Source organism: Notolepis coatsorum (assembly GCF_963971535.1).
Source record: "Notolepis coatsorum genome assembly, chromosome: 18".
Taxonomy (NCBI): Eukaryota; Metazoa; Chordata; class Actinopteri; order Aulopiformes; family Paralepididae; genus Notolepis; species Notolepis coatsorum.
The window spans coordinates 35,582,633-35,598,093 of record NC_140182.1 but is presented as its reverse complement, the minus strand read 5'-3'; the positions used below and the strand labels follow the sequence as shown (position 1 = coordinate 35,598,093).

The 15,461-nt window shown below is 44.3% G+C and overlaps 1 protein-coding gene across 2 annotated transcripts in view; it reads right to left on the bottom strand.

Annotated features, from left to right (window-relative positions):
- btbd11b (BTB (POZ) domain containing 11b) overlaps nt 1-15,461 on the bottom strand; it is a 233,383-nt gene that overhangs the window by 54,955 nt on the left and 162,967 nt on the right. For both annotated transcript variants that reach the window (XM_084335035.1, XM_084335036.1), the window contains exon 4: nt 3,541-3,693. In XM_084335035.1, the coding sequence (XP_084191161.1) occupies nt 3,541-3,693 (153 nt within the window). The remainder of the gene's footprint in view (nt 1-3,540; nt 3,694-15,461) is intronic.

Below are 15,461 nucleotides of genomic sequence, written 5' to 3'. Positions count from 1 at the left end.
AACAGTACTGTAATTGCAAATCTGGTATGTCATAAATGTATAGATGTAGCAGTACTGTCTATCGGTATGTCATGTATGTCACATATGTTACGATGAATTGAAAATGGGGGACCCTGATGTAAACAAGACGAAAGTCTTTCTCTGGTCTGCATCCCCTTAACAATTGTATGTATTGAGCTGTACTGTACTGTACCCATTCTGCAATCTGTTAATAAAGTTTTCAATCAATCAATCAATCAATCAATCAATTCAATCAATCAATCAATCAATCAATCAATCAAACCGCGACTTTTCAATCTGTGGCTCACGTGGGAAGTCTCTCTGAGGATTCCCGTCTCCTCTCTGTGGTGAGGGTGGCGGGATGTAAGAATGTAAAATTGTTTTACCCTCAGCCGCGGCACGTGGGATTCATGTCAGTCGGTGTTTCTTTCTTTTTAATAATAAAAGAGTGAAGAATATGAAGCACGACAACTCCTTGTCGTTCTCCCAGGCGACTTGAAGGACCAATGTCTGGTGTCTGGTTAGACTATCCATTGATGTGTTTGGGTCTCGACGCGTACATAGTGCTGGCTCGGGGTGTTTTCTGATAAGAATCACGCAGGAGGCTAGTACGCCTTGGTTGCTCGTTATTAAAACAGCGTTTTTATAGGGCAACTGGGATGGTTTTTTTTTTCCTCTTCCGAGCGCCTGTTACTGGGTCTCGACGGATTCTCGTTCATATCTGGGGGATGTTAACGGAATAGATCAGAACATAGGTAGAGGGGTCTCACGCCCTTGGGGTGGGCCACTGAGTGCGGTACGAATGGGACCGTCTGGGTGGCGCCCTCTTTTCATGTTTTAGATTGACACGCATACCTACCCCCTCTCCTGGAGTGGGGATGTCGGCGTGGTTAGGGCACGGGACTGGTTCTGGTCACGCTGGTCCAGGTCAGTTAACCCGTTGTCCACCGGGGACGCAGATCTGCTGTTCTGGTACCCTGAGGGACTTGTGCTTTTTTCGGGGGAAAAAATGCCGGGTCGGCCCGGGTGTCACAGGGTTGGGCGTTATGGAGACCCTTTGTTGGGTACAGGTTGTACCTGGCACTATCATGAAAGGGCTGGTTCTCCTTTCTTTTCGCTCCTCTCTCACGCATGGCGAAGAGGGGGCTGTTGGGGTGGTCTTCTGGACCTCCTCTGGTGACCCTGTGTGCTTCCCGAGCCGCCGGGCCCGGTCCAAAGTAATGTTTCGTTGACCCGTAGGCCTGGAATAACCCTTTTTGAAAACTGAAACACTTGTACTGCGGTATAGCCAGTGTATACCCGCAGGTGTGTTTTGGAGTTTTTTCTTGAGGGGTTATAGGAACAACCACCGCATGTGGTACCAAGAGGGTGGTTGATTCCCTGGTGTGTTGGAGCAGAGTCAACTCCCGGGTTACCCGGTTGAGTGTGCCCCTGCACGTTCATGACATCTGCCAATCGTGCTTCTCTGCCTCGACCCCTCTGGGTGGTTTTTTTTTGGTGGAGGCTTTGTCATGGTGCGCAACAATGCCAGCATACGCCCCTTCCGCCGGGGTGCTGTTTTCAGTTGACCCCTTTGGCGCCTGTCTCGTCCGCAGTGCTCCAGGCTCGGGTCTAAAGCCTGCTGCCTGGTTTAAGGGATCGACCCCTCTGGGGTCGTCTCCCCGGTGCGCTGCCTGCTTCCGCTATAGTTTAGCCTTTTGAGTGCTTCAAGTTACGGCCATGCTGACTGCCTGTGTTGCAGGGTCAGTGTGCCAGGCGGCGTACTAGTGGGGGGAAGGGCCCGCTCTTGGAGGGGCCCTGTCCGAATACGCTGGCGATGTGGGGGGCGGTGTCACTAAGTGACCGCCTGGTGAGGTCTTGATGCTTTGGCGTCATTGACCTCTCCGGGCCCCTTTTTTCCAGGGGATCCAGTCCCTTCAGTGGGTCTGGGTCTTCCTTCGCGCTCCGCTGCTACGGCCTTGCCACGGGGTTGAGTTTGCTCTTGACCCCTTGATTTTGGGGGCAGTAACGAGGGTTGTTCCTTCCGTTCGTTCCCTGGTGGCATGCGGGTTGTGCGTGCGCGTAGTCGTGGGGTCAAGCCACGGTCTGCTCAATCTGTGCGTTGAGTTGCTCGAGTTTCTCTTCGCACGGTCGGATCCGTCTCCCTCCCGTCCTCCAATAGGGAGGGTATCCTCCATTAGGGAGGGTCGGGGGGCTCGGTCCTCTCCGGTCTGATGGTTGTGGGGGGCCTCAGCGGGGTACATTTGTCGAGCTTCTGGCTCCCGCTCAGCTCCTGTAGTGCAGATGACGCTGAGCGGAGCCAGTATGATATAGAACGTAAGGTTATGTATATAACCAAGTTCTATGAATACTGGTGACGCTCAGCGTCAGGACGCCACTGCGGCCCTTGACCTCGCCTTGTGGTGAAAGTTTGGGAAGGAGGCGAGTAGGTGACCACACACCTGCTTATGAAGGTAAGCGGATAGGGGTGTGGCCAGACAGATGCTGGTATGTAAAGGTACATTGTGGATTTTTATTCAGTGCTGTGCACGAAGTGAGGTTAGTGCAGATGACGCTGAGCGTCACCAGTATTCATAGAACTTGGTTATATACATAACCTTACGTTATCAGCAGTGGTGGAAGAAGTACACAGTTCCTTTACTTAAGTAAAATTAACCAGCTTTTTTTTACCATTTACTCTGGTAAAAGTAAAAGTCCTCCATTCCAAATTCTACTTAAATAAAAGTTGTAGTATTTGATATTGAATGTACTAAAAGTATGCGTTCTACATAATGTTGTGTATTCCAGTCATTGGGAGCATTCAACCCTTGAGCCATTGACCTCTAAAGGTTACAGTATGTTAAAGTGGTATGTGGTCCAGTGATGCTGCTCTGATTAAAGGTTATGTTAAAGTGGTATGTGGTCCCAGTGATGCTGCTCTGATTAAAAGTTATGTTAAAGTGGTATGTGGTCCAGTGATGCTGCTCTGATTAAAGGTTATGTTAAAGTGGTATGTGGTCCTGTGATGCTGCTCTGATTAAAGGTTATGTTAAAGTGGTATGTGGTCCAGTTATGGTGCTCTGATTAAAGGTTATGTTAAAGTGGTATGTGGTCCCAGTGATGCTGCTCTGATTAAAGGTTATGTTAAAGTGGTATGTGGTCCAGTGATGCTGCTCTGATTAAAGGTTATGTTAAAGTGGTATGTGGTCCAGTTATGCTGCTCTGATATTTTTCTTCAAAGTAACTAGTAACTGGTGGATTCAGTTAAATGTAGTGGAGTAAAATTACAAAGTTCCTCAAAGTGGAATTACTCACGTAAAGTACAAATACGGTATGAAATACCTCATACATGTACTTAAGTACAGTACTTGCATGCATGCACTTAGCAGCTCATAGGTGTGTGTGCGTGTGTGTGTGTGCGCGTGTGTGCGTGTGCGTGCATGTGTGTGTGTGTGTGTGTGTGTGTGTGTGTGTGTGTGTGTGTGTGTGTGTGTGTGTGTGCGTGCGTGCGTGCGTGCGTGTGTGTGTGTGTGTGTGTGTGCACGGTGCTGGTAGCCATACTTGAGCTGTCGCGGCTCACTGTCCACCCCAGGCAGCAGCAGCCTGGCGGCCTGCCGGACGTCGTCACTGTCCACGGAGAAGCTGCGTCTGTGTTCTGTGTGAGCCACGGCCACGCGGAGCCACTCCATCAGAGGAGGCAGCACCAGGAACGGCCTGCGGGGGGAGACAGAGACACATGTGACTACCAGATCCATAAAACTGCTTCGGCCACTACATCAAATCACATAATTATTTGTTTATTTATTTGCTACTTTTATCGATACACAATTCCAGCATCTGGAGAGAATTACCTAAGATGTCTTCCCCCTTTTTTTTTTATATATTCAATCAAATGAAAATGTACTGATTTAATTGGGGCCCAGATATAAATGATCTCATGATGGAAAACAACCTTCAACCTTCAAACCTTGTTGTTTTATGTCATATCTGGCAAAACTCTATTCCTAATAGAGCCGAGTGATTTCATGGCACTGATGTCGACGTGGCGCCGGAGTTACGTGATCAAACTAATAAACGCAGATGATTGTTTGGTTGATTTTGGGTTGGTGCCAACAGCAAGATTGCTATTGTTGGAACACAATTCACAGGGAATGGAAGAAACAATCATCCTCTACAGATGGCCCTGAAGGCCTCGCAGGCTTCTCCCATACGGTAGTCAGAGACGACGCTGGTAAATGGACTGCAACCTAACCCTTTCACTACCACACTACCAAAGGGTTAACCCTTTCACTAACCTTCTGTAGTGTGGTAGTGAAAGGGTTAACCTTCTGTAGTGTGGCAGTGAAAGGGTTAACCGTCTGTAGTGTGGCAGTGAAAGGGTTAACCGTCTGCAGTGTGGCAGTGAAAGGGTTAACAGTCTGTAGTGTGGCAGTGAAAGGGTTAACCGTCTGTAGTGTGGCAGTGAAAGGGTTAACCGTCTGTAGTGTGGCAGTGAAAGGGTTAACAGTCTGTAGTGTGGCAGTGAAAGGGTTAACCGTCTGTAGTGTGGCAGTGAAAGGGTTAACCTTCTGTAGTGTGGCAGTGAAAGGGTTAACCTTCTGTAGTGTGGCATTGAAAGGGTTAACCTTCTGTAGTGTGGCAGTGAAAGGGTTAACCTTCTGTAGTGTGGCAGTGAAAGGGTTAACCTTCTGTAGTGTGGCAGTGAAAGGGTTATGCCTCACGTTCACTCGGACATTCACACACCGATGGCGGAGGCGACCACCACCGCAAAGGTGCCCGACCTGCTCATTGGGAGCAGTTAGGGGGTTAAGTGTTGACGCACTAACCCGGGAGGAGCCGGAATCTAACCGGGAACCTCACCGCCGCGACCGCTCTACCTCTTGAGCCGCCATCGCCCCCTATTTAAAAAAGATTCTGTAATTCTGTTTCCTATGTGGGAGACAAAGACTTTACTCTTCAGGAGAGACGTCTTAAGTCACCATCGTTTGGTTTTGCAAGGGTTGGAAAAGGAAAAGATCATTGGGAAGGACCAGGAGCCACTCAGCAGCATCCACAAGAAACGGACAGTTAAGAAGGCCTCTCAAATAGTTGAGGACAACACACACATGACCTCAGGCCGCCGATACAGAGCTTCGGTGGCTTAGTTAGCTTCGTGCCTACCTCCATCAGACTGTTGAACGCCTAGGCCCCCCCCCGCCCCCAGGACATTGGACTACTTAACAATAGACTCCCCTTCCACCTGATGGATGCATATCATCTGTATTATTATTATTATTATTATTATTATTATTATTATTATTATTATTATTATTATTATTATTATTATTATTATTATTATTATTATTATTATTATTATTATTATTATTATTATTATTATTATTATTATAATAATTATTTATTATTATTATTATTATTATTATTATTATTATTATTATTATTATTATTATTATTATTATTATTATTATTATTATTATTATTATTATTATTATTATTATTATTATTATTATTATTATTATTATTATTATTATTATTATTATTATTATTATTATTATTATTATTATTATTATTATTATTATTATTATTTATTATTTATATACATATAGAATTGCTCCATATGGATTTTAATATATCATGCTTTTAAGTACTGTAGTTTTAATGTAGTTGGTGTTTTTTATAGTGGTGTTTTTTACTGTTGTTTTAATGTAGTTGGTGTTTTTTATAGTGATGAGTGTCTATGTATTGTGACTGTATGTTTGTCTTTTAACACACACACTGCACAAATGAAGTTCCGAAAGGAAAATAAAGTAGTTTGAAGTTGAAGTTGAAGGAGAGTTTTAAGTCGCCATTGTTTGGTTTTGCAAAGGTTGAAAATGGAAGGAGGGAAAATGGAACAGAGAGGGCTGCATGGTCACTCACCAGAATGCTATTGATTCGAGTGTCAATCACGTTTTGAATAAGATTTGAAGATATAAGAAGGCAGTCTATTCTAGAGTCGGAATTAATGATGTGGGTTTGAATAGAGAGTATTTTATTCCCGAATCCCGGGCTGACCATATGCCGCACATCTGTAACTGATAACTGTGCCTGAAATTTTCTGAATCTGTAAAGAGGCCATTTACTATTACATATCTCCCCTCATGGTCTGCGTGAACATTAGACTGTCTTTGTTTTTAACAAAGGGATATATTTTAGTCCCTTCATTCTAGTAGCCTCTATTCTCTGTTTCAGTCCTGTTTTATCGTACAAACATGATAATTATGTCACATCTAGCGGTGGTGCACAAGCCTGCACCTGTGACTGAGACTTAAGTGAGTCTCCTGAAACATAGCAATCACATTTAAGGGATTTGAGTTGTATCAAGGTTTTATATCTTTTAATAGGATTCTTAATGCCATTCAAATCTCATTAACTCATTGACCGCCACGCCTATATGACCAAATTAGGGCTAGCACGCCACCGCTTTAATCAATTGGAGGACGGGGAAATTTGCGAGTGCTTAAAATATATCTTAAATTATGGCTATGGGTCTAATACACCCCGTCGCTTATCAATGACTTGCTTGCAGTCAACATGTATGAAACGGATTGTTTTTTCATCCGTACATTTCCGTTTTATACCGTTTTGAATACGAGTATAGTTTTGGAGATTTCTAGTAATTCCAGAGAAAGACGTGATAAAAGCCCTTTAGTGGAATACACAAAACACGTTGTAATTTTTCGGCTGATTTATGAATCGTTTTCAAATAAATGCTAGATTATCGATAATATATGTGTCCTTATGCACGATACAAAAGCGGGCTGAAAAATCGCTTATCCGTGCCTTGCTCAGCGCCAACGGCACGCACACACACACAGACACGTTGTGATCGCTATGAAAAAAACATCTGATTAACCCAAGACTGGTAACATCAGATCCTTACCTCACATCAGATGTTCTGCAAAAAGATTAAACCAATTCCTGATCGTCATTCCAAATATCGATTGCGTCCATTGATCCAACGTTATAGTCCAAAACACATAATCCACGCTGCTCCCAGTCCCCCCAGTCAACGTGGTACAACGATACTGCATGCCCGAGAAGCAAAACCCGGACGGACTTTTTTTCTTGATGCACATCCCCAGCCAATCCAATCCAATGATGTGCAATACCATCCGGGAGACAATAGGCGGCGGTATTTGCCCTTTTGCGAGCTCAGACCCATTCCCAACAATAACATCAGGTTGGATGGATGAAAATGAATGGATATCGCTAATCGCTATCGTCGTGATTGGCGCTCAAGCGTCTGCTAGTTAACCCGACTATCATCGTGACTGGCGTCCAATGAGTTAAGAGGGTGAGAGAAAACGTTAAAACCCTGAGCTATAATTGACTCAGTAACATTTTAACTATATACCATAGTAGGGAAGGGAGAGAGTGAAAAATCTACAAGAAAGCACAATGACAACACAGGGGGGCCAGCAGGCCTGTCTGGCATTAAGGTCAGATTCAAGGGTGAAATGTCCCATATCCGTGTAGGTGCGATGTAGACACAACTAAACTCCATCTGCACCAGGCTAGTCAAAGCAGATTCCAGCTCCTAAGAAAAAAAAAGGGGAGTCAAATGGAGAAGAATCCTAGCTCCTACTTGAAGCATTATCACAAATTATAGCCTTATTCTCGTTAGTATAAAGGCACTTTAGCCACAAAACGATTTCCCTCTGGATGAATAAAGTATTTCTAGACACGGCGGTCTTTTCGGATATCTACCTCATGTCCCAAAGACCAGGATACAGCTCTGCAGTGCACTACACTCTCTCATAGGGTAATAAAGTTCAAACTCATATATCAAGGATCGAAGTATTTCAGGGGAGACACTTCCAAGCCTCGTACTGCATCTTCGCCGGCGGTGTAGGTGAACCTCGTTGCTGATGACAACCAGGGTTGCAGGGTTGATTATATTCCAAACCTCCCTCCGGCTTCATGGAGTGGCTTCTTTAGCTTGTTGTACTGGGCTTCTTTAGGTTGTTGTACTGGGCTTCTTTAGGTTCTTGTACTGGGCGTTGTATGCAAGATTCCTCCGCAGAAAAGTCCGGGAACACGGAAAATCCCTGTCTCCTTCCCACGTGAGTTTTCTTCTCTTAGCAGCAGCTCTAATATGGATGCTTACCTCTCCATCTTGAAAGGAGGAGGATAATATGCAGAGGAGGCTGATTGGGGTTGGGGGGTAAGGGGGTGGGCTGAGGGTGCAGTGAGCCTGGTCGATATCAGGGGATGGGGGGTCTCTGGCCCTGTAGTAGCTGTAATACACTATGTAGCATAACATCTGGTCCAACGTGGAGTAGATGCCGCCCTCGTCTAGGGCCTCCTTAACACCAACCAACCTCAGATCCGTGTCGTCCCCCTTCGGTTGCAGAATCTGTTTAGGAGCCAACGAGGCGTCCTTGATGGCTACTTCCATCTTATCCTTGCGGAAACAATCTTCTAATATCATTCATCCTCTGAACCAGAGCTTTGATTTATATGAACGACTGTTGTGGCTTCTGTTGCGAGAGTGACATATGGTATTTGAAAACGTAAAGGGGGAGCTTGACTCTGGGTCTCTTGTATTTGGAGAACAGTCGCTTTACTACAGAGTGAAATGAGCTCACAGCCGGCTCTGTGCATATCGTCAGGCCAGATATATAGGCCTTAAACTACTGCACATGCTCCAGCTTCCTGCTTTACAAGAAACTAAACAGAAAAGGATGGGCATCAGACAACACCAGTCAGAGGTTGCCACTCCTACCAAACACACACAAGGAAGGGAGGGGTTACTGTAAGCTTTCACTTCTAGTTATTCTGTTACCTGCTGAGGGAGAGTGGGAAGCTGATCGGGAGATCGAGTTATCAGGAAATAAAATTACCCGCCCATTGTAGTTCTTCAAAACTGAGCAAGGGCGAAGCTATGCTTCATTATGATGGATAGGTGAACCAAATTAGCCTGTTCTGCCGCCGGAGTTTCCAAGAAGCGATGGCTTGGGCCACATAGAGAGAACAAAATCCTTCTGGTAAATGAGTTCAATGGTGCTTTGTGGTGGAATTTCCCTTTTTAAGTCAGGCTGTTCATTGGTTACGTGCGTTGCTGTCAGATCGATTCTTTGTGTACTTGAAGGAACTTAAAGAGTGTCCCCCTGGGAGTGATTGCTCGATAAATCATTCCACAAAGGATGTCTCAATGCCAGGGCTGCCCTTGACAGCATCTCACAGCCCACATCTGTCCCTTATCATTAATCAGTCAGTCAGTCATCAATGTTATTCTGAGTGGATGGGAGGATTCCATACCCATGTTCCTGAGTTACGTCAGCTGCCCCCCCACCCCCCCCCCCCCCCCTGAGATGAAGGAGAAACGTGACCTAAAGCCAACCTGACGCCATTATTGTGCACAGATTTCATCACAGAGGGATACATGTACGTACCATACCTAATCAAGAGGCTTAAGGGGCGTTTTAACGCAAATGTATTCCCTCACAACCGCTCCCCAATAGAATAGCTGGTTCACAGGCAGTTCAAGGTTGTGGCGTTTGAGGAGCCGCAATTAAAGCTTCACCGTGTATTCGATTTGGGAGGGGGAAAAATACTTTGAGAGGAAAAATGCTTGAAATTTGTTTCTAATCTCGACACAAACCGCTCAAAAATAAACATTTGAAACAAAAGCAAACCAACATTGCACTTAGAAGATGCTTCGTTTTTCTTTCTGGTTAGCTTTCCTTCGCACTAGTGCTCCAGTCTTCCTACAGTGCTCCAGGGATCCTATAACACTTTATAAGTACTAAAGATAATTCACACTTTGTTTGAATTATACTCCTATTTTCCGAAGATAGCGACCCCTGCCCCCCCGAACCCCACCCAAAAGAAACAACAAACTACACCATCGTTGCCATCGCCCATTTTCTTTACCTAATTTTGGTTCCACAAAGTTGCCAGTGCTTTCCTCACGTTGATCAGAGCTTGAGCAGACGTGCGTCGGGAGACCTGTGGGACACATTAGCCGATAGCTAGTGCCATTACGGGCGATAAAGTCTGGAGCCCCGCAGGAGACCTGTTCTACTTCAGCTGTCAACCCCGCTTCCACCACCGCTGCAGGGGCTCCCACCAAACCCCAGAGGCTGGACTGCAGAAGGGTAAATTGTGTGGTGTGAACGCAGACAAGACGGTCCATCATCAGGTCATCAGAAAAATATTTATCTTCATGGATTTGTAAGGATAACAAGGTCTTAAAGGTCTAAATGAACCCAAAGCCCTAAATGAACGCTGACATCCAGTAGTGCTGTTAGTCAACTCTTTTTTATGCTGACTGCATTCATTATGGAGTCTCATATCAAGCAGCCAGGAACTACCGAGGGATTTTGGGAGCTGACGCCATGGAAACCTTTAGCTAATCCTGTGTCACTCAGACGCAAGGCCTCCTCAGCACAGCCCCGTTGGCTGCTATTGACACTAATTATCGATATTGACTGGCTACGTGTGGAGAGACCCCGTCCACTCCAGCAGCCGCTTCCTGCTGCTTGCGCATGCGGCACGGGTCACTGTAAGGGCTTCACCCCGCCTTAACAAGCCGATAATTGAGTCGTATAAACAGATGGGAAAATATATACTTTCCTTCCATAGGAAAAACGTCTGGCAAAAGCCTTTTCTAGAGGTGATGGGGTAACTGTGGACAGCCATGTGTTTTATAACAGAACACACCTCTGAAGTTCACTATAGAAGGGACATTATGGTGGGATTTGTGCCTGATGTGTACACAGCTTGAGGTGACGCAGGGGACAGATTCAAGGGTAAATAGTGGATTACAAATGGGAATATATGGTACAGTAAGTCTTACTGTGTTCTGGAGAGTGAGGTAGGATATTTGTGGTGGTCCTTTTACACAGAATGAGCAGCGTTAGAACATTTACATTACATTTAGTAATTTAGCTGAAACGCTTTTATCCAAAGCGACTTACAAGTTCTGTACGACAAGTCATCAGGAAGGGCACAACTCTATCAGCTCTCAGCTGAGTAACAATGTTCATCAAAGTGTTGAGTGCTACAGTGTAGGTTAGTATTAGGACAAGTGCATGACAGTAAGGTTAGTTTTTTTTCCTTCCCATTTCAGATATTGGTTGAAGAAGTGTGTCTTTAGTCGACGGCGAAAGATTGGACGGGTTTCAGCTGTCCTAACTGTGGTGGGAAGTTCGTTCCACCATTGTGGGGCAAGGACTGAGAATAGGCGACTTCTCTCTGATGACCCTCCCGGAGCTTGGATAAGACTAGGTCTGAGGCGGCCAGAAGATGCAGAGCGTAGGGGTCTTGAGGGTGTGTAGTTAGAGACCATTGACCGGAGGTAGGCGGGAGCCGTTCCCTTCGCCGCAACGATATGCCAGGCCGAGGGCCTTGAAGCGGATTCGTGCGGCAATGGGGAGCCAGTGCAGGTCCCTAGAAGATAGATTACAGGGAGAATTTTCCCGCAAAGCAACATTAAACTCATTTATCAGACTGAAGCATAACTGATTGGTTCTCTCTATGTGGCTGTGCTGAAGCCATCTCTGCGATCTCTGGCCTCAGGAGGTGCTTATTCGGTAGAGCCAGACGTCATAATGACACTTAGCTCTAAACTCACTCGATTTCGAAGAACTACAACAATGGAATTTCGTGATAGCTTAATCGTCTCTCAATCAGCTTCTTACTCTCTCTCTCGCCAGATAACGCTCAGCCCCTCCCCTCCTTGTGTGTGTTTGGTAGTAGGAGTGTGGCAACCTTGGACTGGTGTTGTCTGTCTTTTCACAGCATGGTCCTTTGTAAGGCAGGAAGTTGGAGCATGTGCAGTAGTTGAGGGCTATTTCTCCATATGACGATATGTATGTACACAGCTGTCTGTGAGCTCATTTGACTCTGTAGTAAAGCAACTTCTCTACAAATACAAGAGAGACCCAGAATGGAATTCCCATTTAATCGGTAGCATGTGAGATAGGTTCTGCAGATAGGTTCGGTAAAGGAAACATAAGCAAGAGGAGTCACACATGGCAAGGCATCTCAGGTTGAACGCTCACTTGTAACGTGAACAGTTGTACCCAATGCCTCGATCTAATCTGTATGGTAAACACAGACGCTATCACCACAGTAAGATAATGTCTGCTACCTTTTGTCACTGAACAGAGATTTTAAAGCTCCCCTCCACTCAAAAACATGTTTTTTCTACAGTTATTAACTCCTCTTGGGGGCATAACTTTGACTATACATATTGTTATTTGTGCAGAATGTGCCACCAGAGCGCCCTTTTCACATTCTTCCACCGAAGGGGGGGGGGGGGGGACTTCCTCTGTACTTCCTCAAAATCTGAAAATCTACTTCCTCTGTACTTCCTCAAAATCTATGCCTATGTGATGCATATAATCCTGGGAACGTGAAACGCGTATTATAAGTTGATACATCTAGTGATCTATGCAAACAAATCTTTGGTTTATGTGGATGAAAAGAGAAAGGGAACTGGCTTGGGGGAAGACGTGAGGGTCGGAGGGGGTAGTTCGTAGATCCTTGCGTTATCAATGAGGGCAAAGGTGTAGGGATGCTGCTAAGACAATCTCAGTAGTTTATTGAAAATATTTGGTGGAAAAACCATACCAAACTAATTGTTATTCAATGTACAACATCAAAAACACATGTGGATCTTTAAGAGAACATCTGTCTTTCTCTACTGTACTGCATGTGCTATTTTCTCTTAAGCAGGTGGAATCTCTATAATATGACATATGGGGATTCATATGCTGCCTTGGTGGAATATTTTATCCACGGCACTTAATTACCATAAATGCATACATTTTTCAGTACGGATGGCCTCACTGAAAACCTCTCTACTGTCGGTAGATCCTCAACCCGTCGAGGTTCACGTGACCACACGGGAGATACTTGGCTTTTATTTTTACCATATCATTGTATTCTTAACTTTTTTCAAGTTCTTATTAACCTTTTGTACCTCCTCTTCTAACCGCTGCTGTGGAGGGCTGTTGTTATCCGCAGGGATAATGAAGTGTCTAGTTGCCTGTGTAGAAGAAGCCTGTAGAAGAAATCCAGGAGGATTCTTATGGTAATTATAACTGGTGCAGCATAACATAGGGTTTAATGGTTCATTTTTGTAAGTTATGTCATATGTGTCGGGGGCATAAATTAAATGGATGGTGTAAGTCATGGAATATATATACTGTACATAGCCTGTACTGTATGTCTCATACAAAACATCTCTAACAAACCAACACTTTGTTAGTCAATTAGTTGTTACTGCCGCTACACAGGTTATGTTTTCACGCCCGTTTGTCTGTCTGTTTGTTTGTTTGTTTGTTTGTTTGTTGTTTGCCTGTGAACAAGATATCTCTAAATATAATGACCCGATTGTCATATAATTTGCTGTGAACATTCCTGACCCCTAGAGGAAGAAACCTATTGGTTCCTGACCTTTCCTCAATGTCCTACTCATGGTATCAATAGACCTGTTCGCTGTATACACCAGACTCAGTGTGCACACGCATCCCCAGAGTAGAAAGGAACGTAATCCTGGTCAGAACAACGGGGCAGACTACAATATATTTGCATTTGTTAGCCATGCTAGTGATCTAAACTAGGGATGTCCGATATTATCGGCCTACCGATATTGGCATTCAAATGTGATATCGTAAATTATCGGTATCGGTTTTCCAGATATTTTTTTTTTTAAAAAAAACTTAACCTTTATTTACCCAGGCAAGCAAGTAAGAACTAATTCTGATTTTATTTATTGTCAAAAGTATGCATAATGTTGTGTTAATTCCACAACAAGAGATATGTAATGTTAATTACCTGAAATGATTAAGTTTTTTTGGGGGGGGGGCACCCTGCATATAGCGGTATCGGTTGATATCGGTATCGGAAATTAAGAGTTGGACAATATCGGTATATCGGTATCGGTAAAAAAGCCAATATCGAACATCCCTAATCTAAACTATCAATCCGTGCCAAAGCTAGATATGTAAAAGGTGAAAGACTCACACTCATAGCCATGCTGATTTGGCAAAATGACATCCAGCCGTTTTTGTTTGAAACTACTTTTAGTCAGGGGAGTGTCATGGTTTCTCCATAGAGCCCCGTCATAATTTTTTAGCGCAGCAGCTTGTGTAGGTAGGGGGCAACTTAGTGACGTGACTCAGTTGGTAATGCTGATTAGCTCGAACATGGTATGTTTGTAAACAGCAAACAGGTCTATATGTATTAACTTGCCAAACCGTATGATCCCCAGATCCAATAAAAATGTATTGTATTCAGTAAAATGTTGAGGGTGAAATCCTGAAATTATCAGAGCTTCAAAATTAGGTATAATTTGTGCAGATTGAACAAATATTTTGAAAGATATGGCTTAATGGTTTAAGCTGAGTGTTCTGAGAAAAGCAGAGGGCTCTTTTCACATAATTCTCAGCACAAAGTCCACTTGAAATGGATCCATTTGGACAGTGCTTTACTCTATCAATGAGATCATAGTGAATGTGCAGTGTTCAAATAGGAAAATAAGTTATTGATTTTCATTTCCCCTTCAAACTGAAGGCAAGTCACTTGCAGCGTTAGTTGATGAGTGCTCTCAGCATTTAAAAAAGGTGCGTTTGATTTACCCAGCGGGGCAGCATAGAGTTACCCAGCGGGGCAGCATAGAGTTCCAATCACATGAAACAAAAGGAAAAACGATGCAATCACACCCTACTTCATAGACTTTTCTCAGAAACGTGTTCTGCTTTAGACATCGGCATTGTTTGAATTTAAAAATAACATGTAGGAAAACGTTTTTTTCTGGAGTTGTATTGCCCCCCGACCACAGTAGATACATTTAAATGACAGGTGCTCAGGCAGCCACACAGATTTGTTAGCTCCACCCAGTGTTGTAGGACTCGAGTCCAGGACTCGGCCTCGACTTGGACTTGAGCACTGATGACTCAGACTTGGACTCAAGCACTGACTGCATTCGGACTCGGAAGGTATTGATACTTTTTTAAATTTAATAATAGGCCCTAATCATTTGGCATAAGATATTGATGGCTAGTGCATTTGTTTGGCTATTGTGTCACAAAGTAAATAAACCCCCTTTTAAATGGTGACCGCTGTGTCATTTATGTTTAATATAGACCTTTTTTTATTGTTATTTCTGTCAGCTCTTTGACTGCCAGAGTGGAGGTGACTCAACCTTGATGACTTGGACTCGGACTCGGACTAGGGTAATGGGGGGACTCGACTCGAACACTGGGGACTCGAGACTCGACTCGGCCTCGAGATTTAGTGACTCGACTACAACACTGGCTCCACCGCTGTCGGACTTGTTGGGAGGTGGCTGAATGGTAATAGCCGAAGTCCCCAATGAGGGAGACCGGAATTCTATTTCCGGTAAAGACAACACAGTTTTTATACATTATAGGAAACTAATTATAACCTACGGCAATAACCGCTGTGTCCAGTGCCCCAAGATAATTATC